The sequence below is a fragment of the Prenolepis imparis genome, unplaced genomic scaffold, assembly GCF_030444845.1.
Source record: "Prenolepis imparis isolate NDT839.2.m4 unplaced genomic scaffold, iyPreImpa1.0 SCAF_2, whole genome shotgun sequence".
Lineage (NCBI taxonomy): Eukaryota > Metazoa > Arthropoda > Insecta > Hymenoptera > Formicidae > Prenolepis > Prenolepis imparis.
Genome location: NW_028141160.1, coordinates 24,321,827 through 24,346,065, shown reverse-complemented (window position 1 = coordinate 24,346,065; position 24,239 = coordinate 24,321,827). Strand labels below are relative to the sequence as shown.

At 35.6% G+C, this 24,239-nt stretch overlaps 1 protein-coding gene across 8 annotated transcripts; it reads right to left on the bottom strand.

Moving 5' to 3' along the window:
• Positions 1-1,857: 1,857 nt before the first annotated feature.
• On the bottom strand, positions 1,858-24,221 carry Engase (cytosolic endo-beta-N-acetylglucosaminidase). Of its 8 annotated transcripts, XR_014424811.1 has the most exons (10): positions 23,874-24,218; positions 23,140-23,594; positions 22,567-23,013; positions 22,282-22,456; positions 21,919-22,137; positions 21,364-21,758; positions 21,072-21,254; positions 20,881-20,990; positions 16,964-17,120; positions 16,760-16,896 (listed from the first exon to the last, which is right to left on the bottom strand). XR_014424811.1 is itself a non-coding variant. In XM_083032660.1 (9 exons), exons 2-9 carry the CDS (start codon positions 23,484-23,486, stop codon positions 2,426-2,428), a joined length of 1,905 nt encoding a protein of 634 aa, XP_082888786.1. In that variant the 5' UTR covers positions 23,487-23,594; positions 23,874-24,218; the 3' UTR covers positions 1,858-2,425. The 8 variants fall into 8 exon arrangements, 7 of the variants coding, with proteins under 7 accessions (XP_082888786.1, XP_082888780.1, XP_082888782.1 ...); XM_083032660.1 differs by lacking the exons at positions 16,760-16,896; positions 16,964-17,120 and adding an exon at positions 1,858-2,454; XM_083032654.1 differs by lacking the exon at positions 16,964-17,120 and having other exon boundaries at positions 12,304-16,896; positions 23,874-24,221.
• Positions 24,222-24,239: the final 18 nt, after the last annotated feature.

Below are 24,239 nucleotides of genomic sequence, written 5' to 3'. Positions count from 1 at the left end.
TTGTAAGAACAAGTAAATTTCACAAGAATGTGCTTCAAACTTTTCTCAACTTGTTCCATTTTATAATCAATTATACGTAAGAAGTTCGACAATAATTTACATGCGTAATTAAAATATAATTTTTAATCACCATAAAAAATAATAATAAAAAATAAAAATTGCAAAATTTCAAATTATATGTTAAATTAAATAATTATAATTATAATTTAACTGATAATAATTTAAGAAAAAGATAAATATACAGAAAACGAAATTGATACTTTCTCGATTGAAATAAAGAAAATGCATAGATGCAGACTAAAACGAAATAATTACATTTATGCAGCTTTAAGAAACGTGGAATCATCGATCGATTCTATATTTTATTTATTAAAAGCATTAAGATAAAACCATTTAAAAAATAAAGAAATCTCACATACTAGCGGATCCTGACATCGATAATGGGGGGGGGGGGGGGGGGTTGCAAAATTATTTTATTTAATATTTTTGGTTTCATGATTAGCTTTTATTCCAGGATCAACGACATCAATAGCTCTTTAACGTTTGTTTTTCTTTACTTATATTTTTTAAACAAATTCAGCAAAACTGTTTCTTTTAATTGCAAGGGGGGGTTTAACCCCCCCCCCAACCCCAGGATCCGCTAGTGATCACACGAGATATTTATGTATATGCAAGATGTCCATTTGAAAATTTTCGAAAAATGCAGTGTAATTACGCTTGAGCTAAATGCATTCTTCGGAATACATTTTTCACACAAGTTTCACAATTCGCATAGATGGAAGAATACATGGTACGTGAGTATAGTTGGACACACGCGGTCCGACACACTGACAAGAGAAGTTAATCGCGCACACGCTTCTTTACGGTTATTCTCTCTTCGCAGCATATATATATGTATATATATATACATTGTTGAAATATATCTGCCCCCCCCCTCTCACTCTCTCTCTCGCATCAGCTTATTGCTGGATCCAGTCCTTTCGGACGGCTAAGTTCTGGTTATCCTGAACGCTTTCATCCAATCGGAGAGAAAGTTTTCTTTAATCCCATCAGGGGGAAACGCCTGATGGGAGTCTGCCCGAAACTGGACGCCATCCACTCCGGTAGCTGGTCCAAAATTTCCGACCATGCCGAAGTTGTTGTTGATTGTGTCTGTCCATCCATCAAGGGCGACGTTGTTCGCCTTCGTATAGCACATTCCTCGTGCTGCGGCGCCTCTCTTCCTCTTGAGAGCGAAGAGTACCGCCTGTGAAGCAGTTGCATTCCCAAATGCGTAGGGGCTATGCACATTGCTCACAATCCTAGTCACCTCTGAGGTGTTGGCGTTCCCAGGCGCACTAGTTGCATAGGCATACACTAGGCTCGTCTGCACTGGTTTACGCTGCATGTCGTGAAATCTTGTGATCTTGAAATCCCGCGTGCACCTCGAAAGCACGTTACTCACCTCTTGGAGTAGTGCTGGGACTATCTGTAGTCTTCCGGCCATATCGTCAGTGTTCGGAAAGTCATACATATCCAAAACTGCGCGGCCCTCTGGTGTTAGAGTCTCTCCGAGATAGTAGCCTAGCAGGTTACGATTTGGTACCGAATCTGATGGATGGGCGGTGGCTGGTAATGGATCATACGCCACATTCCCAGCTCTGCTGGCCATGACAAAATTGCGGGTAACTAATGGCGACACGTAGCACTCATAGCTGTTGTGATTCGCTGCGTCAGCCGCTCCAAAACTTCCGGGGGGTATATCCCCATCCGTCAGGGTTGGAAGTGCCTGGTCTGGTACGTTCACACGGATAGTATCGCCTGATGGAGTGACTACGGTATTTATCATGCCAAAGTACTCCGCAATTGGCTGAGGAATCAGCATTTCCTGTGGAATTAGAGACATCGCGTCCCTTTCGTCACTGTATCTGTCCTCGCTGCTCACATCGGTTACGGTGCGGAATAGCCACGCATTAAGGCATGACGTCATCGCGTGGAGAAATGCACAAAAGGGCATCTCTCTCTTCAGCCTGGGGTTGATCTGCTTCAACTCCCGGTGAGTAATCTCACACAGGAGTGGGAACCCCGAAAAGTCCAGGTTCTGCGAGTATATCTTCCTAACCGGGCGGGATCCGGCCACGAAGTCATACAATGGCTCGTCTTTGGCTCCCGTATCCTGGGTGGATCTATACTGCGCAAGGTCCGGCTTAGGCTGTGGTCGACTCTGCTCTGGCGCGGCGGTTGTTTTCTTCCAAGCCTGCGCTCTCCTCCTACTCCTCTGTTGTCGATTCGGATTTGGCAGAGGCTGTTTCGCCTGGAATTCAGACTCTACTTGAGCCTGAGTATTCCAATCTTTCGATTTCCGCCAATCCTGTTCCAAGACGTGCTCCTGCTGTCTGGCGTTATCCCTGGTCCATCGCCGGACTCCAGCGGAATTTGTCGGGATCTACCGTTGAGCGGTGACTTGTCGTTGGTCTGCGGTATTGAAGTGGTATTTTAAGTGGTTATATAATGAGGGAGAGTGGCGAAAAAGTATTGAAATAATAGTTGCATAGACCGGGAATAGACATGAGTGTTATCTAACAGGAATATGCTGATTTGTGAGCGTGAGAGTTATATTTCTTGTATGAGGCATCGAGATTTTACGCGACAGGTAGACATTAAAGGTGGACACAAAGCGCTGACGTATGAATTTGGACATAGGTAATTGACTGCCTATGCTGGTATTAACAGCTTCGGCCGGTAATTATCGATATGAACGATGAATATGAAGAGTATCGATGCTCGGCATGTAAGAAGGCAATAAAAAATCAGGTTGCATGCAAGTCTTGTGTTAAGCTGTTTTACCATCCAGGATGTGCAAGTAAACATAAAATTTATGATAGAAATCGCGAACTGGTGTCGTGTCCTGGCCCATTTGAGAAATTTACAATTGAAAGTGAAGCAGATATGAAGAAGGCACCGACAGCAGCGGGGAGCAGCAGGGAAAGACAAGGATCTACAGGATCTACGGGTTCGTTTACGACATCAAGCAGTGGAAATAGAATATCAGGAGCGAGTGGATCATCGAGTATTGACGTAAAAATAGATTGGCTTGTAAAAACTGTGAAAGAAATAAAAGACGAAACAGCATGTAAGAAGGAAATTAAAATGATGGTTAAGGAAATAGTTCGAGAAGAATTTGGAAGTATTAAACAAGAACTGGAAGACTTGAGAAGAATTATACAAGGAGGAGCGGGTGGACTGGCAGGAGGAGCTCAAAGATGTTATAGTGAAGCAGTTAAAGAGAAGAAAAAAGAAAATATTATAATTGTCAAACCCAAGGTGCAACAGGAGAGTGAAGCAACTAAAAAACTGATAAAAGGTAGATATCAAGAATATGGCTATGGGAATAACGAAGTTAAAAAAAGGAAGTAAGGGAACAGTGATTCTCGGCTGTGAGACTGGAGAAGAAATGGAAAAGCTAAAGGCGACAGTACAAGCCAAGCTGGGCGAAAATTTTAACGTTACTGAGTCACCGCGGATGAAACCTAAGATAAAAATTGTCAATATTGGCGAGGAAGAAATGGAGTTGAATGATGATGATTTAATAGGTACAATTAAGAAGCAGAACAAAATTGACCCGAAAAATGAAGGAATTCATATGCGAATAGTGAAGAGAATAGTTAAAGAGAAAATAAATGAGAAAGATCAGTCCGGAAGAAGAGGAAAAGATGGTATCGTAATAATTGAAGCAGATGAAGAGACTCATGAAGTAATGTTGAGAAAAGGGAAACTGAATGTAGGATGGAGAAAGTGTCCTGCATTCAATCACATTAACATTAAAAGATGTTTTAAATGCTGGGGTTATTATCATATTGCAAAGAATTGTACGCGTAATGAAACATGTCACAAATGTGCAGGAAATCACAAGGTGAGTGAATGTACAGCGACAAAGAAAAGATGTATAAATTGTATGTTTAAGATTCAAACATACAATTTGAAAATAAATGATGAGCATGGCGCACTTGATCCGGAATGTCCGACTTTCAAGAGGGCGATACAGGTGGAGAAGAGGAGGGCCGGATGGGAGGAAGATAAATAGCAACTACAGAAGGAAACGGAATTAATACTATATACAAATGCGCAAAGTTTGAAGATGGCGCATAAAGACGAGATACAGCATCAGATTATGAAGAAAATGAATCCTGCGTTCATAGCGTTATCAGAAACCAGAGTGACTGCTGAAATTGAAGACTGTAAAGTGAACGTACCGGGGTATAGTATGATTAGATGTGATGCTGAAAACAGAAATACAGAAGGGGTTCTTTTATATGTAAGGGACGATATTAAATATGAGATAGTATTAGTAAAAAAGTTAGAAGCGAATTGTTGGTGTGCTGCGATTGAGGTGAAAGATAAATTGTATAAAGGAGTGATAACAGTAATATATCACTCACCGAGTTCATCGCATGGTGAGTTCGTGAGATTTCTGGAGGATATAATAGAAGAATTAATAATACGGGGAGAATGTATAGTAATAGGAGACTTTAATATAGATATTATGTTGGACTCGTTTTATACAAAGAAGTTACAAACGACAATGTTGAGCTTAGGCATGAAACAATATGTAAATAAACCGACAAGAATTACGAAAGATAGTAAGACAATTATAGATTTAATTTACGCTAATAATAAAATAGAAGTGCAAGTAATTCATGAACCTAAAATAACGGACCATGCGTGGTTAAAAGTTGATCTTAATGCGAATAAAATTGATAATAAATACAGAGAATTTAGTGCTAAGAATTTTAAAGAGTTTAATGTAGATGAATTTATTAAATTAGTGGAAAATAAATTAGGAAAAAGCCAAGATATGAATGTCAGTGTGAGAGCGAAGAAACTTGTCGATAATATAGTAGATGCGTTGGATGCTACAGCACCTAGAAAAAAATTTAGAATTCCGAAAATATGGGAAGGGAAAAAGTGGTTTTCGGATGAAATAAGGGAAGCAGCGGCTAAAAGGGATGAGGCGTACAGTAAAGCGTTGTATGATGACACGGATGAAAATTGGTCACAGTTTAAAATCGAAAGAAATGCAGTGGTTAAACTAATCAGGACAAAGAAAAAAGAATACTATGAAAATATGATAGATCATAACAAGGGAAATCCGACATCTATGTGGAAAACCTTAAAAGAAATAATAAGGGGCGAACCAACGGGTACAAAAAAAATAGAGAATATAGCTTTTGAAATATTAGATAATACTGAAGGGTGCAATATAGCTAATAAATTTAATTTATATTATATACAGAGTATTGAGAACATAGTAAAATCTATAAGTAGAGATAAGTTAGGAAGTCCAGGTAAAAGAATTATTTTTGTTATTGAAAGCGAGGGAATAATGGAAAATTTTGAGATGATTAGAATAGAGCATTTACAAAAAATTGTTATGGAGCTACCAAAAAAGAAAAGTACGGAGGAGGGATTATAGTGATATACTTAAAGCAGTATTTTATGTAATAAAAGAGGAATTTATTGATATAATAAATAACTCTTTGAGGGAAGGTTGCTGTCCAGAAGGTTGGAAAACGTCTACGATACTACCGATTCCAAAAATAGAAAAAGCCAGAAAAGCAAGTGAATTTAGGCCTATTAATATTGTTGCGTCCCCCAGACGCCTCTTGAGATATCTCACTCGCACAAGCACTCTCACTCGCGCGCGAAATAAATCAAAACACGGTTATGCACAGAATGTTATTTAATGAAGTGACGACCCTTTGAAATACAGAAGAAGAAATACAATCAATCGGGAAAATAGTCTGAGGTCTCGTTACACGTCAAATCGGTTTGACAGCTAGACCAAGACTCAAGATGGAGCCGGAAAACAAACGAAAGTCGGAGGTTGTTTATCAACAACCACCTTGACGACGATCCTCCGGAAACGTATACGGGGTGATCCCGAGGATGAGGATGCAGATCCGAGGGGGCGCAACACTGCCCCCCTTCTCCAAGATTGTCGTCCCGACAATCCAACACGGAGATTGCTGAAGACCCAAGACACTGACGCTAATTCCAGGGCACCGACGATTCTCCTGCTCTTCCCAAGCTGCTGCTATGGGTGGTCGAGCGAAACGCCTGGTCCCAATTCTTGCGTCTTCTTTGTCCGGACGAATCCTGCCCTCCCTGAGCTGCTGCTACAGGTTACCGGGCTTCGCCCTCTTCTTCTCCGTACTCGAACGGCGTCTTCTAAGAAAAGTTGGCCAAACTTTTCCCCACACCCGCCGAGGTAAATGAAAATCTCTGCCATCCTCGTTGTTGTTCTACTGTTCCCGCTGAACTGTCTTTCGGAGAAACATCGAAGAAGAAACGAATCTTCAGACAAGGGGGGGGTAACATCCGTGGACCCAACGTCCCTCGAGGACTCCCCAAGTCCCTGCCTCGGCATTTGCCCTACGTCCCACGGGAAGAACCACGGATCAAAAAAAACCGTGGGCGAGACAGTCTTCTTAATTGAAGAATCAAACGACCTTTAGAATACAACGAATTGGAAATCTCCTTTTGAAAAATGTCAGGTGTTTCCGATGTCTGGGTCTCAGCCACAGGAACTTTCTTGGAGAATCCTCCCGTACCGAAGACTCAGACAAACCTTGAAGATCTTGAAGATCTTCAACTAGAAAAGAAAAACATTTTTCGCAGTAAGAATTCTAAAATGAAAATATACATACACACACACACACAAACTCATACACACACATCTCCCTATTTCCTAACAATTTTATTCAGGCTCTGACCTAACTAACAATTAACAACATTTCTATCTATAAATGGAGCTATTTTATCCGCGTGAACCACTTTTTTCCGATGTCTGGGTGTCTTCTGAATACAATACACCACATCGTTGAATTTCTTCACTATAAAGAAAGGTCCCTCCCAATTGCTCTGCAATTTGGGAGCTTTTCCTTTAATTCTTCGGGGGTTGTAAAACCAGACTCTCTCTCCCTCCTGAAATAGACTCTTCCTAACTCCCCTATCATACCAACTCTTTACTCGAGAAGATTTTGTATCCATCTTTCCTTTAACTTCGGAATGAATTTCATCTAGTTTTTTTCTAAGAGTACTAGCGAAATTCTCAATTGAAGAAGATTCTTCTTCCTTCGATTTAGGAAAATTCCCTCGTAATAAATCTACTGGAAGTCTTAAATCTCGAGCGAAATATAATTCCGCAGGAGTCATTCCAGTAGTTTCGTGCTTCGAAGATCTGTAGGCTAGAAGAAACATGGGAATCCACCGATCCCAATCCTTTTGATTTTGAGAAATATACTTCGCTAAGTAGTTGATTATAGTCTGATGTCGTTCAACTTGACCATCAGACTGAGGATGTAACGGGGTAGTCCGCGTTTTCCTAATCCCAAGAAGTTTCATTAATTCAGCGAACAGTTTCGATTCGAAATTCTTCCCTTGATCGGTATGTACCTCTAAAGGTACTCCATGTCTTGAGAAAAATTCATTGATGAAGATTTCTGCAACCGTCTTTGCTCTAATGTTTTTCATGGGAAAAGCTTCTACCCATTTGGTGAAGCAGTCAATGATGACAATCAAATATTTATTCCCGGAAGAAGTTATTGGAAGAGGACCTAAAATATCTATTTGAAATCTTTCAAAAGGATTTCCGACATTATTTCGACTTCATCTCTCATCTGTAAAGGAATCCTACGGGGTGCCTGTTTTATGGGGAGAGAGTCTCACATTTATGATATGTTCGATAACATTGCAATTCCCGGCAACAATATCGCAGGAGAATAGATTTTTACTAAAAATTCAATTAAAATTTTCTCTCCAGTTGGATACTTTAAATTGATGTTTTTGACTGAAATCTTTTCAAGATTATCTCCTACTAATCTACTATTCAATAAAGGGATGTCAGAGCCCGTATCAATTTTAAAAAGACAACCTTTTCCATTCAATTTACCGAAATACGAAAAATAATCTTTCTTTTGAATCCTTCTAACACTACATTCAACAAAATCGGAAATCGGGGTGTTATTTGAGAAAGTCGAACTTTCCCCGAAAAGTTCAACTAATTCTAGTTTCCCTTTGCGTTAGGGCACTGAAACCGCAAATGTCCGGTCTTTCCGCAAGACCAGCATTCTTTGTCTTTAGAGGAAAAATTGTTCGCTTGCGCTTTCCCTTTCGAGTCTTTAAAATATTCCTTCTTTTTCTCGGAATTAGTTCGCACGTCGCTCCTCTCTCCCTTTTGAAAATTTTATTTTCCAAAATTCTTACTAAATCTTCCGTTATTTCCATTATTCCCGAAATCTCTTTCTTTCAAAATTTTCATCCTGAATAATTTTTATGGCTTTTCCCCTTTCAATTGCTAAATTCAGAGAAGTTATCCCTTCCAATTGGAGGGTTCTTCTTACAAAATTGTCTGATAACGCGGAAACGAATTGCGCGCATGCAATTTTATCGCGGACTGTGAAAGGACATTCGGGGTAAGCTAATCGCGAAAGTCTCTCTAGTTCAGCCCCAAATGAAGCAAAATCTTCCCCGTATTTTTGCTTTCTGTTTGAAAAAAGAGAATAATAGTTTTGTGTTGAACTCCCATCCCCGAAAAGCAATTCTAATTTCGACTTTAACTCCGCGAAAGTCAATTCTTCAAAATTTTCTACGTTTTCTAAAACAGTACGCGCTCTTCCTCTAAGGTTCGCGGCAAGAGAGATGGTTTTTGTCTTGTCGTCCCAATTGTTCGCGATCGCGATCAAAAGAAATTGGGAGAGGAACTCCCGCAGCGGAACCTTCCCGTCGTAAATATCGGGCTTCAATTTTAAGCCCGTTTTCGCACGAAAGTCGCCGGTCATATCACTCGCGTTCGTCGCGGCACTCGCGTTTGTCGCGGCTCTCGCGGTACTCGCGCAAGCCCCCAATAATTTTGCGTGTCCCCGCAAGCTCTATTACTAGAAGGACTTAGCTGGTTTTGCTGTGAAGAAATTCTATGTTCGAGTTGACGCAGCTGTTCGTCCTTCTCTCGAAGAAGAGTCTCGAAGTGAGTTCGTTGTCGGTCTCGCTCGTCGCGCATCTCACGGAGCTCTCGAAGTACGGCTTGTAGAGCATCCGTTTCGGTGTCTTTCACAGCCGCTCGAGATCGTGTCGCTTTTGGGAGAATTCTGTGCTGCCATTTTGTCGTTGGGATTCTTCGGAGTATCCCGGACGAGCCCCCAAAATGTTGCGTCCCCCAGACGCCTCTTGAGATATCTCACTCGCACAAGCACTCTCACTCGCGCGCGAAATAAATCAAAACACGGTTATGCACAGAATGTTATTTAATGAAGTGACGACCCTTTGAAATACAGAAGAAGAAATACAATCAATCGGGAAAATAGTCTGAGGTCTCGTTACACGTCAAATCGGTTTGCCAGCTAGACCAAGACTCAAGATGGAGCCGGAAAACAAACGAAAGTCGGAGGTTGTTTATCAACAACCCCCTTGATGACGATCCTCCGGAAACGTATACGGGGTGATCCCGAGGATGAGGATGCAGATCCGAGGGGGCGCAACAATATGTTACCAATATTCGAGAAAGTATTAGAATTAGTAGTTAAAAAGCAAATTGAGGCGTATTTAGAAGATAACTGTATTATAACAGAACATCAGTCAGGTTTTAGAAAACAGTATTCGTGTGAAACAGCGATTCAAACAGTCATTGACGAATGGAAACTGGTAGTTAGTGAGGCAAAAATGGTGGGGGTAATTTTCATGGATCTCAAGCGAGCATTTGAAACGATAGATAGAGAAATTATATCAATACGGAATTAGAGGAACAGCTTTGGAATGGTTAAGATCATATTTAAAGAATAGAACACAGCAGGTACGATTTAACAATGAATGGTCTACATTATTGGCCACAGAATATGGAGTACCACAGGGATCTGTATTAGGACCTTTGTTATTTATAATATATATAAACGATATAATTAAAGTCTGTCCGGAGGGATGTAGTATAAAAATGTTTGCAGACGATACGCTAGTGTATGTGACTGGAGGGAATAGTGCGGAATTAGAAAGAAAAATGAATAGTTCGAAGTGTACGAAAAGAACTGAGAGGTAACATTACACTGAAATGTTTGGATGGAACGGAGATAGAGCGTGTGGAAAGAATGAGATATCTAGGCATAATTATTGACGATAGGTTAAGATTTAAGGACCACTGTGATTATATGCTAAAGAAAATAGGGAAAAAAGTGAGTTTTTTAAATAGAATAGATAACTACATATCGGCATAAACTAGATGTATTATATATAAGTCAATCATAGCGCCTCACTTTGAGTATTGTGCGACGCTGTTAATTGATATGGGAGAAACACAACTGAATGAATTGCAAAAAGCGCAAAACCGGGCCATGAGGGTCATATTGCAATGTGATAGATATACCAAAGTGGAGAGTATGCTGCAAGCGCTGCAGTTTATGTCCATAAGACAGAGGCTGAATTATAATGTGTGTATATTTATCTTTAAGATTTTAAAGAATATGTTACCGGATCAATTAAGAAATAAGTTAACAATAGTGGGAAAAGAGAATGAAAGACAGACACGGCAAACTGGGGACATTGTAGTACAGTTTCGTAGAACAACGAGTGCACAGAAGAGTATGTTTTATGAGGGAGTGAAAATGTACAATGCCTTACCAGCTGAAATAAGACGAATCGAAGAACTGGAAACCGCTGTGAAGTTAGCCCCTCATTATTTAAAAAATTAATTTTTTTTCAGAGTTCTGTGTAGATCTCCGATAGTTCCAGAGTTCTTGATACATTTCAGAAATAGTTCCGCTCGAGAAAATTTAAAAAATCGAGGTTGAATATTCAAAAGTAGTACAATAAAAATAGTCATAACTTTAAAAGTATCAATTTAATGCAATTTTCTTATTAAGATTTTTGATAGAACTCCGCGGGGGATATCCAGAACTCTTAACAGAACTCTCAAAAAATTTTTTTTGTACTTTGAACTACAAATTCGACACATATAATCGTTCGTAACTTTTTCGCTATCAATTCTACAGACTTTTGCCATTAAGATTTCAGATAGAACTCTGCGGGGGCTATCCAGAACTCTTAACAGAACTCTCAGAACTCTTCAAAAATTCTTTTTGTACTTTGAACTACAAATTCGACACATATAATCGTTCGTAACTTTTTCGCTATCAATTCTACAGACTTTTGCCATTAAGATTTCTGATAGAACTCTGCGGGGACTATAGTTCAAAGTACAAAAAGAATTTTTGAAGAGTTCTGAGAGTTCTGTTAAGAGTTCTGGATAGCCCCCGCGGAGTTCTATCAAAAATCTTAATAAGAAAATTGCATTAAACTGATACTTTTAAAGTTATGACTATTTTTGTTGTTCTACTATTGAATATTCAACCTCGATTTTTTAAATTTTCTCGAGCGGAACTATTTCTGAAATGTATCAAGAACTCTGGAACTATGTGAAATCTATCCGGAACTCTAATGAAAAATAATTTTTTTCAAAAATGGGGGCTGCGTGAAGTTAGCCCCCCATATCTTTGAAATGCTTTTTCATGTCTTTAATGGCCAGAACTATTTCTTAAAACTATCAAGAATTCTGGAACTATCGGAGATCTACACAGAACTCTGAAAAAAAATTAATTTTTTAAATAATGAGGGGCTAACTTCACAGCGGTGAACTGGAAGCGTTTAAGCGAGAGTTAAAGGAGTATATTGTAATTAAAGTAAATTAGACTTGTATTTTACAAATAGCTGAGAAAACTAATAAATATCAATCAATCAAAAAAAATCTCTCTCTCTCTCTCTCTCTCTGTGTGTGTGTGTGCGCGCGTGTGTGTGTGTGTGTGTGCCGCGCATCGCGTTATACTCGGCCGTTACTTCTACATAAATATGTACTAGTACTACGTACTACATAGCACGTACTACTTGTAAGAGTTTGCTGTATTCAGTGCCGTACGTAGACCGTTAATGCGCGCGGGATTTCTAATGTGTGCAACACAGTGCAATCTCGATTCTCCGCTACTTTTGTAACGAAAAAAAAGAGAAAGAGAATAGATGAGAGAAAAAAAAAGAGTACAAGAATTCAAGACGTAAATTTTAAATCGAGGCACGTAACTCCGAAGCTAGAAATTTTTAGAAGAAAAATTAATATTCACCTTACTTTTATTTTCTTTCTTATATTTAATTGATTTTTCGTGAAATATGACATATATATACTAGTTGACATTTTTCAAGATAAACCATATTTTTTTATTACCATATTTTTTTCAAAAAGATCATAATAAGTGTAAATATTTATTTTACTATAATAAATGGATATGTAACGTGACATGTAATTTAGAAATCAAATATTTTTTCCAAGACTTTATTTTACACAAAGTTTAAAACAAATTTAAATTATTTTCTTATTAAATCAATTATGTGTCATTTCGCATTTCAAGGCTGTAAAAATGCGCTCAATTTTATTGTTATTTTTCGCTGTTGGCACATGGTTTAACATTATTCAGGTTCTCAATCTTTTTCCACTCCAACAAGTCCTATTTTTCTTCTAAAGGCAAAATTCGTAGAAAGAAGAGAGAATTCTTTTTCCCGACGCACAAGTGACATATATATTTACATATTGTATCAATCTCACTTCAATTGTTCCCTCAATCTGCATTGTATTTTTAGTCACGGAAGATCTTGGAATTGGAAAAATGCGCACAGAAGAAGTGATATTGTATTAAGATAAAAAGGATTTTACAATCATCTACATTCATAAGTAATAACAGATAAGTAATGGCTCGTTGAATATTAAATTAAACATTGTGTTATTTTTCGAAACACGAATTGGAATCTGAAACTAATTTTTCTCTTTTTTTCGCTATTATCGTTGCGTAATTATTTCTTTTTGCGCGCATGTTACAAACAAAATTCCACCGTGCCCCGCATACTTATGAACTGATTTTATGCAAAGAATGCGCTTGCATCAGAGCAAGACGCAATTCAAATTATGTCAGCTTGGAATTTCAACGACGACGCTCACATCACGGGTAATGAAATCGCCATCCATTTTTTTTAACGCCGCAGTTACTTCCGACTTTCTAATGTCGGTTTATCGGCCTAACGATAATCGCGCGATGAATAATAATTTATCGCTCTACTGTCGCGCTGTATCGTCGATGCCATCGATTTTAATTTGGATAATTTTACACGGCGGAATTATAGAAACAAACGATCATAATATAGAATTCTTACGCGCGCGTTTTCTCGCTAACGCGAAATCTATCATCGACAATTGCCTTCTTTATATTAAAGAAAATAATTTTACACAATAAAATAACGCAGCAAATGAAAGATGATTGAAATAATAAATTGTGTGTGTGTGTACATTGTCTTATACGAAAAAATGATGATAGCTGATGTATTTTAGAATTATTTTCAAGATATTAAAAAAAATGCGAGACGATATTATACAAGCTGAAATGTTACATTTAAAAGAAGTGAAGTGGCAAAAGGATAAAACTGGCTGTTCTCTCGACAAACGTTGGCACATACATATTATACATATAACAATAGGCATTAAAATAAGCGTGTAAAGCCGATAGCACGGTACGCCACTGATCTCGTCGCGGCGCAGAGTGGCCGCGGCAGATAAAGTCTCGATTCTCGATACACGCTCGCACTTCTAGAGGTTTCTCTCTGCCGCCTGCCGCCTTTCTAAAACGGCATTCATCGAAGAAATGTGAGGAGAAGCAAAGAATAGTCGCCGCTGCAGGCTGCAGCTGCCCCTGCCTGAGCATTGCCGTCTCTCTACAAATTGTTTTCGAGACGGTCCATTTATCCAAGATGACGTCTCTAGACATTTCTCGCATACGCGAAATTGCAATTGCGACCAATGCGGCGAAAGTTCCGCGCCACCATTACTCACGTCATTTTCTGCGGAGATAATCGCGCGCGAATAGGTGTCGATGAAATGGCAACGGTAATGATCGATCGATCTTTCTTTTTTTTTCTATTAGCCATCTGACATCGAAACTTTCCTTTTTAACGTGATTTGCGTATACCGCATAACGTGCGAAGAAAGTCTTATCCGAGAAAAATCCCTGAGAAAATCTCTCGATGACTTAAGAGACTAGAAACTACAAAAGAAAGTAGTAATCTGACCAGAGTAAGAAGGAACAATTTAAGAAATAAAGAGTTGCAAATTCTTCTTTTAATCGTGGATCAAATTCAAATCGAACTTGTTTCGATCAAATTAGCTCTTTTAAATTAATACATCTCATTTTGTTAATATTACGTGTAAATTATACTTGTCGTTACTAATAAAATAATAACGCATTATTTTAGTAGCGTACAATACATCATAGAAAGTAATAGTAAATCAAACAATGAAGTTAATTCCTAAATAATAACCATCTACGCTAGTATAATTGCGTGTATAATTATGCGAGAATTAAATGCAAGGAAAACTACTATTAACCACGAGAATTTTTCTCGTTCGCAGAAAGGCATTATTCGCGCTCGTCTAGCGTATAAACTCGCGATTGATAGTTTACTATGAAATTTTTTTTCTTTTCAACATCTTTGGATATTCTCTTGCAATCGTAATTAAAAAGAGATAAATAAGATTGTAATATATATTATACTGATGCAAAAATCTGATAAATATCGCAATTTTTATTATATTTTATTATATATCGCCATTCAAGAATAACAAGAGCATATTCGTAAAAAAAATTAATAAAACAAAAATGAGAACACGAGTAAAATAAAACGACATTGAGTCAGCTATTTTTACTATCAATGGATCAATATATTGTAAATAAAGCTCATTTATTCGTTCTAGAAATAAGGTAAAGAAACGAGGTAATAATCTTTTAACGAAGATAAATAGTGATTTTGTAAAAATACACACACACATACACAGTCTATGTACAGAATATCTCTCGCTTCTTTCAAACTACAGATTGTTCAGTCAATGTTAAATCAATTTTCCCCAGTGAAAATCTCGATAGGTCACATTTATCGCAGAAAGTGTGGCAAATATTAGTGTAAAATCAATTTCTCTATATGTACTTTGTCTACTTATTGTATATGTATTTTACATATAATATACTTGCAATACACACATGTCACGGAGAGAAAGTTTGGCTTACTTCGATTATCAATTTGACTTTGTCACAGCGAGTTGTGGTTATTTTGTTCAATCTGTATTCATAAAGTCTATTTGTTCAACAATGTCAACTCATTCTCTCAATAGTTGTCATTAATCATGATCCTTTCTAAGATAAACCTCATTTTTTTCTGATCTATAGATAAAATAGCTAAAATAACTCAATCTTTAAATAGCAACGATTTTTTTTAAATCTCCCATATTTGTCATATACCTTCTACTATCTACTTTTACACTAAATCAAAGTACCGATAATACTAATAATTAAGCAAATATGAATGCCTTTTGGGCACAAATGTAAATACTAGATAATATGATTAATATTCTTCCGCGTCCCTCCTTAAAATAAAATTAGATTCAATTTTTATACTTTGATCCTCCTCAGTCGACGATAGACCTAACGATAGATAATAATCAATTGATCCAAATTGTAGTCAACGATCTTGTGTCAAGTCATTGTAAACAAAGAACTGTTACATTTTTATTATTATACATTTATAAGATTTTATTTAATTTTTTTTTTTTTTTTTTTTTTAGAATAAAACTAGATTTAGATTCTTTTTCTGTTATTTTATGTGAAACTGAGATGAGAAATTTGCAGTATGCCGATTCATAATCCAAAATCCTTACATTTTGCCAAAATCATGATTGATTTATGAGATGCGATCCGTATAATATTGAGACATGTTCCGACATACGAGGATTGTCTGAAAAGTTTCCGACCTAACAAAGATACAAGACATTTTTTCTTCAAATTAATTTTTATTTTTCTACATAGTCTCCTTGTAAGTCTATACACTTCTCCCAGCGATGCTCCCATCTCTTCAACCCGTCCAAATAGTACTCGGCGTCTTTCTCTGCAAAATAGTTGTTTACGAAGGTGATGGCCTCCTCATTCGACGAAAATCTCTGTCCTCCGAGCGCAACTTTTAGCTTAGGGAACAAAAAAAAGTCGCTTGGGGCTAGATCTGGTGAGTAAGGAGGGTGGTCAAGCAGTTCAAACCGTAATTCGTGGATTTTCGCCATGGCAACCGCTGAGGTGTGAGACGGCGCATTGTCTTGGTGAAACAAAATTTTTTTTTTCTGCAAATGTGGCCGTTTTTCCGCAATTTCTGCCTTCAGCTTGTCAAGTACTGATGCGTAGTATGCTCCTGTAATGGTTTTTCCTTTTTAAAGATAATCGATTAAGATAACTCCATGACTATCCCAGAAAACAGTTGCCATCACTTTCCCAGCCGAAGGAACAACCTTTGCTTTTTTTGGAGCCGATTCCCCCTTCGCAGTCCACTGTTTTGACTCTGTTTTTGTTTCTGGAGTATAATGGTGTATCCAAGTTTCATCTACAGTAATTAATCGGCGCCAAAACTCTGATTTATTGCGCCTAAACTGCGCCAACAGAGTGTTGGAAATGTTCATTCGAACACGTTTTTGGTCCAAAGTGAGCAAACGCGGCACCCAACGCGCGGACAGCTTTCTCATGCCTAAATCTTGATTCAATATGTGACAAACACGTTCTTTGGACATGTTCATAGCCTCTGCTATCTCTCTAACTTTAATTCGACGGTTGTCTAGCACTATTTGGTGAACTTGAGCGATATTATCGTCAGTGGTTGCAGTTTTTGGACGTCCCGAACGTTCATCGTCACCCAAGCTGGTACGGCCACGTTTAAATTCAGCAGCCCAAAATTTCACGGTGGTAAATGATGGTGCAGAGTCCCCGTACACACCGTCCAACTCGTCTTTGATTTGCGTAGGCGTATTGCCTTTCAAAAACAAATATTTAATGACAGCTCGATACTCGATTTTTTCCATTTTCACAAAAACACTCACATCGACTCACTCAAATGATATATGTGTCTTTAATCATTCATATCATTAATTGACGTTTCATTTGACTGTTTGCAATTTTGACAATTCAGTACATGATTTTTTAAAGTTGCATATTCAATCCTTATGCATTCTAATAAATCTCCTTAATTTTAGGCATCTAAAATACGGGAAAATGAGGTAAATACTTGTTATAAGATTTTTATCTCTAAACATTGTTGTTATATTATCGGATATAAAGGATAGCGAAATACTTGTTGCTTAAACATTTCTTTATCTTTTGCTTTTATTTGGCATTAAACAATACTTTTAGCAATGTGTGTTCTATGCTGTTGAATATGAGATCCAATGTAACCATTGTCTAATAATATAAGTTTATGTAAAATGTTAGATATTTTTTACGAAATTTTGAATGAGAGAGTAATATAGTTTTGTTCACCTCAAACCAGAAAAATCTATTCTAAAAATAAGCCGAGAATTATTATAAATATTATATATTTCCTTTTATCTTTTTTTAATTCTTGTTTCCAATATTTCTCTAATAAATATATATACACTGTATATGTAGTAACATATATGCGAAATCACAATGATAAAATCTGTTCTGTTTCTGTGACAATCCATTTTTGATCTACCACAAAATAAGCGCAAAAAAAATCGTATTAGCGCGTATCAAACGTTTCCGCGTAATTTGCGTGATGCACTTTGCGAACGATAATAATTATACTAGAGGGAAAGTTAAAGCAATTATCCATTTTTTTTTTGTTTTTGTTTTTGTTTTAAGGAAATGGGACGGAATAGGGAGGAATGATTCATTTTATGCAATTCGATAGTGAAAAAATTTTTTAAAAAATCAAGAGTTGCAGAAAAAAAGGTAATATAACTAAAGCGAAAAAATCATTAGACGTACGCTTATCGTAATAGCAAAGGATTGTTCGCGATCGAGCATTCCTAAATGATGAAATAACCTGATTTGACCTTTTCCATATGGCCACTGTATATGTCCATTTGAGAAATTCACGATCTACATTATTCGTGCCTCAACAAATTATCCGATTTTCATAGCATCAAACAGACTATAAAATTAATTAATTAAATCACAAATCAAGTACTTTTTAAAATTTGTATAAAAATACATACTATAACTGTTAAAGCAAAAGATAATAATATAATATTTGCAAACTAAAATATGCTTATATTTACAAGAATTTTAATAACTCTTTTTAATCTTACTTTTGATTAAATACATAATAAGAAAAGTTGAAGTTAAACTAATATCTATATTTCAGCGCTTAAAATGTGAAATTTTTATATCTGTATGATTATAAATAATTTAATAAATTAAAAGAAAACCAAACTGTGTTTCGTTTACATAACTCGTCTGAAGCATTTCAGAATTATTAAATGAGGTCTCGAAAAAGAAAGGATCATCGATTGAATTCTGCAAGTATCGATAAAATTAATGCGTGTGCAATACAGTGTGAATAATGTTCTTTTTTGTCAAATAGCATATGATATGCGTCCGAATAATCGGCGGAGAAGCATCACTTCACTTGTAAATAATTCATATATATTTATCGACCTATGCAAAAATTTACAATTTGCGTTGCGAATAAATTTTGCACCAAAAAAAAATAACTACACGCATCTCTTCATTCTTTTTCTTTTTGCCTCATATAAAAAACAATAAAACTGTCATTAATTTGTTGTTCGGTTTTTTTTTTTTTTTTCTTTTTTTTCCCCCAAATTACTCAAACAGTTTTGCTAAATTTAAGCTTTATGTCTTAAAGCATTAATCATTTATTGATCGTTCAACTAGCGCAACGCGAGCTAATTTTTTCTATCAATGTATAATGTAAATGTGAATAATTATAAATATAAATTTTTTTCTACTTTGTTGAAATATAATGATAAATTTATAAATGTTATAAACAAGAGTTAATAATTGTTGCTAATAATTGTCATTAACAAATTAATAATTGTCATTAAACATTTTTAAGGATTTATTGACAGTTCTATTAAATTAAAAATATCATTTCTAATTACTTCTAGCACATAATAATTAGTGATTCTTTCGTTGGATAATTACTGTTATATTATTCGATCAACGGCGTATCTCAATTAATTTATTTTCAACTTTAAGTTTGCTTTGAACAATCCATATAATTCGCGAGAAAAATAAGTTGCGACAGAATTCTATTTATAATTTTTTTTCTCATAAAATACAGAAAACATAAAGAATTGAAATACATGTATGAGAGAATAAAATATATATTGTATATTGACATATTGTATATATGCGTCAGAATATATATATGTATATATATATGTATATATTACATATATAGTTAATTAAGAAATGTATTATTTGAGTGATCAAAGTTGAACGCATCATTATCGCGATATTGAATAAAAGATAAGAATCATTTATATTACCATGCATTATTATTACTTGTTTTTAATTTTAAGATTACGTTATTATGATTTTACTAATCTTATTGTTAATTGTAATTACTTAATCTTATTGTAATTATTTAATTTAATATTTAAAAAATGTTGCGTTTAAAATATTACCTCATTTTATTAAAATTTTATATTATTTTGAAATTCATAATTATATCATGTTAATACACAATTCCATCTCTACTCTTCCTTCTCCGCGTACCATTCCTTCTGATGTTTCTTAAACTTAAGAATCAATTATTGTGTTACTCTTGCAATCTTGCTACATTATTAATTGTTAATTATTAATATATTTTAATTAACCTGTTCTCTTTGCTACATTTTTTCACTCTTATTTACATTTGAGAATGTAATTATTATCCTTTTTAAGTGTTTTAAAAAGAAAATCTCAACTTGAAAGAATTCGCAGAAACATTTTGTACATCGTCATAATTGCATATAGTTAATTGCGCAAAGTATTAGAAAGTGTCAATGATGAGTTAATCGCTCAGAGAGCGCCCGATCATGTATGCAATCGACCATGTATGTATGTCGCATCTTCTTCACAGTAGGTAGCACATAGCACATACTATATACTACACCGATGCAATCGAAACGCGAATAACAAATACGCGTGGCTACAGACCCGCCTTCCTTCAGACACAAATACCGTTCATTTCAACGTGGAGGTGTGAGAGTGTGAGAGTGTGAGAGTGTGAGAGTGTGAGAGTGTGAGAGTGTGAGAGTGTGGGAGTGTGGGAGTGTGGGAGTGTAGGAGTGCGTCAACGCCAACCGATGTAACAATTCTACCGCTTTAATCGCTAGAAATAAAATTTGCATCTACTATGCCATTACAATATTTCGAGATAAAGGAATGTAGATATCCTTGTAACGAAAGCCGAAGCATTAAGATTCGAATCGCTTAAAATGTTGGAAATATTTACTTTATCGAAATGTGTTAACGATAAATATGCTACGATCAAGTTTGTCACAAATTGAACAAGCGAGCAATTTCCAATAACATTGTCGGTGCAAAAATTTTCGTCGTAATACAATTTCGTATCTGCCCGAAATCACGGCACGAACGATCGAATATATGTATTTATCGTAGTCTATCGGGTTCTATCGTAGGACAATATACACCTATATACCTATATATATATATATATATATATATATGTTCTTAGTCATACATATATATATGTTCCTTTCACCCAAGCAGATCTCGATCAAAAAATGAGGAGGAAAAGGAGCAAAGGAGGAAAGACAAGGAAAAGAAGGATAAGGATACTAGAGAATGCGATCGCTAAAGAACGGTTCTTTATGTAGTCGAAAGCCTTGCGATATACGATATACGATATACGATATACAAATATGTATATATGTATATACTTTTATCATGACGCAATCCACCTGCTATGCGCGACTGTCTCCGCCGCGTTGTCGCGCAGAATTTCAATATAATTTTTTGTACTCACCGAAACGATGATCCCTCTTCCCCAAAACAATCTCACCCAAGTAGCAATCGCATTTCCTCGGAAAGGACACACCGATCTCGTCTACGGTCCTCAAGTTTGTCAAATAGATGCTACGAAAAATATACTCGCTTGCAAAAATTGTCGATTGTCGTTGATTGTCGATAAATCATTAATAAAAACACAAAATTTACCATTTCTTCCATTTAGCGTTCACTCTGACGGAATCGTAAGGTAGAATCGACTTTAGATCACCATCGTTACCCAAGATCAGGACAGGATCAGATTGATAAGACTCATTCATCAAGGTTCCAAGTTCTGTGTAAACGATGGTTGCCTGGATGTTATATTTCAAATCAATATGAATTAAGAACAACCTGTAACCATAATTTATAATTAGTCATTGAGAGTAATATGTATTTTACTGCTAAAATATATTTTTTGTTACAAATTTGTATTGTCCAAGACAAAGATATGTTTTCTCACCTATGATATAATCTGTGATCTCTAGTAATTAATTTCAAACATCCACCACCATTGTAGGAGAATTGATCACAAAATTCCAAAGTATTGACGTCGGAAACAGGTAATTTTTCTTCAAAATTAACGACATTTTCGCATACTCGTATAATATTCTTTCTATTTTCATAGATTCGTTCTATACGTGTACGTGGCTTTTTAGTATCATTATCTTTATCATTTTGGCTATTATTAACTTTATCGTCATTTTCGACATCTTCGGTAAGAGTTATTTGGGTAGATCGCGTAAATTGTGAATGCGGCGCGGAAATTGTCAGCTGTGGTTGCTGCATTCGCAAATTATAAAACGTTCTTCTTCCGTGCGCGCTTTCGCCATTTATCTTGTACGGTTCGAAATATTCCTAAACATAAACGTGAAAGTACATGCTTATTCTTACGAAATTGTAAATTATTTCAAATTAATTAAAATATCTCAAGTATTTTGTGATTAAATATTTTTAAGTATTTTCAAACATATATATATTGAAAGCTAAATATTTGTTTCTTATTATTAAAGTTTACCTCGCCATTATAATAATAGCAGATACCGGCACCACGGCAGAAGGAAGTTTTAAATGTTTCATCCTCGTAAATGGGTACGTGTACATATAGGTATGGAAACAGTTGAGCCCAAAATAAATCCTCTAGCACTTGGAAAGTACTTGGACCAAAGTATTCATGCGTCCAACCAGGTGCAAAAATAGCTACGGAAAGATCCTGTTTCCGTATTAAATCTAACGCCTTTAACGATAAAAATTTATTTTTGTTATCTCAGCTTAATCTTTCTTAAGATTATATAATAATAATAAATAACATATACATATATAAAGATATAATAGTACTAATAGTAATAATAGTAGCAGTAGTAATAATAATGGTATTTACATATGCAGAATTAAATCCACCTCCACCTGGGCACCCTCTTCCCCAAACATCCAATCCTACATAAATATCCTTAATATCGCGACCCAATTCCTTTGCAAACATACGACTATTGCTGAGTTTCGATTCCGTCCAATTGTAATTTAAAAATATACCGTCGCAATGTAAGAAAAATTCTCTAAAACAAAAATAATCATTATTAAAATTTGTGTTAAAAGAACTAAAATAGAAATATGTCAAATTTTAAATAAAAACTAATAAAATTAATAAATTAATACATTCAATTACTTGTTATTCTCATTCAATTCGTTCTGCCAATTCAATTCGCCCTTATTGGTGACACTATCGTACCAGATAATTTCTGAATTTTCTATCTCCTTGTGAATATTTTCTGTTAAATATTTAACAAAATAAATTAAATTATCAATATCTTCCTGCTTAATTTTATTCTCAATGTTCAAAAGCCAGCCTTCAAATTGGTAACACTTTGCGACCAATACTAGAGTGTTTGCAAATTTTTTTGCATTCTCCTGTGATGCAAGGATCGTATTCCAAGTATCATTGTTTCCTTCTGTAATTATAGTACCCAATACTTTGACACCATGATGGTGCGCTGCATTGATCCACCCACAGGGTGGGATAGTTACAAAGTGATGGCTAAAATAAACAAATGTATCGACAACACTCCAGTGATAAAATATATAAGAGTCATGAGAGGTAGAGCCCGATAAGAATCTGTAAAGAGATATAAAACAAAAGCAGTATTATAAACGTAATCACACAACTTGCAGGATAATTATCATACTCATATATATATATATATATATATATATATATATATATATATATATATATTATTACCTGTCTTCCAGGTAACCACCTTTCATGTCATGGCAGACAAGTGTCCTAGGCTGTTCATCCCTGTCCACTTTTTCCAATGAAATTTGCTGTGCACTAATTTCTGAACCTCGATACACATAATCAACCGACTCTGTGATATATGTTATTGATAACTCTGGTAATCCATTATCCAAAGCATTGTACAATTCTGCTAATGTTTTAAAAGGCAATAATTCTCTTACTTCGGTACTATTTGCCATCTCTGTGGTTTCTAGTATACTATTATTGCATTCCATTGTGTTGTAAGTTTCTTTTAGTAGTATGTTGGTGCAATAATCTTTTCCTGCATACATATCACCGGAAGGCATGATAATTTCATTCAAGAAAAAATAATTCCTGGTTTTGATAGTGATATTATTCTTTGTGGTGAAATTAAAGTGACCACATTACTACTACTCTTCTGATACAGTTATCTGCTAACAATTATATGTCATATGTGATGAATGACAAAGAATGGAAATTCGTTAAATTTCAATTGATATAAAAGTTTTATATTTTGACAAATTTTTATAAAAGTAAACTATATTTGCGAAAGAAGTTTCTTGTCGACACAAAACCATATCTGAATAATATTAATATTTACAAGATGTTTGTATATCGTACAAAGAATTTCTTTTTATACAAACAAAATATATTTTACTTATAATAAAATGTTTAAGATATAAATAATATGTAGTGAGAGATGTCAAAAATACCTTCAATTTTAATAAAACCTTTCCAATAATTGAAAAAAGAGAAAAGTCAAACATATAATTTTAAAAATATGATTTAAAATTATCATTATATTTTTACATATATATAATTAAAGATAAAGCATGTGATCAAAAGTGCAATATCCAACCGCTCCAACCTGATAAAGGTTATAGCGTTTTTCATTGGCAGAACTGGTGCGCACTAAGTACGCACTAACCGCGGACTGCGTATTTCATTGAGAATTTCAGTGCGTTCGAAGATCGTGCACGCAGTTTCATTGGTAAATCTAGTGCTGAATTTTCGCACTTTCATGCAGAAATCTGGCACGAGCTCCGAGAGACGGTGTCGGTTGCGTGCAAAATATGGCG

Excerpts from the sequence above, each read along its gene's own strand:
- Engase (XM_083032654.1), bottom strand. The coding sequence starts at position 23,486 with ATGCCTTCCGGTGATATGTATGCAGGAAAAGATTATTGCACCAACATA. Across the intron at positions 22,457-22,566 it reads GAATTGAATGAGAATAACAA|AGAATTTTTCTTACATTGCG; the intron begins GTAATTGAATGT and ends TTTTTGTTTTAG. Across the intron at positions 22,138-22,281 it reads GTGGATTTAATTCTGCATAT|GCGTTAGATTTAATACGGAA; the intron begins GTAAATACCATT and ends TTATCGTTAAAG.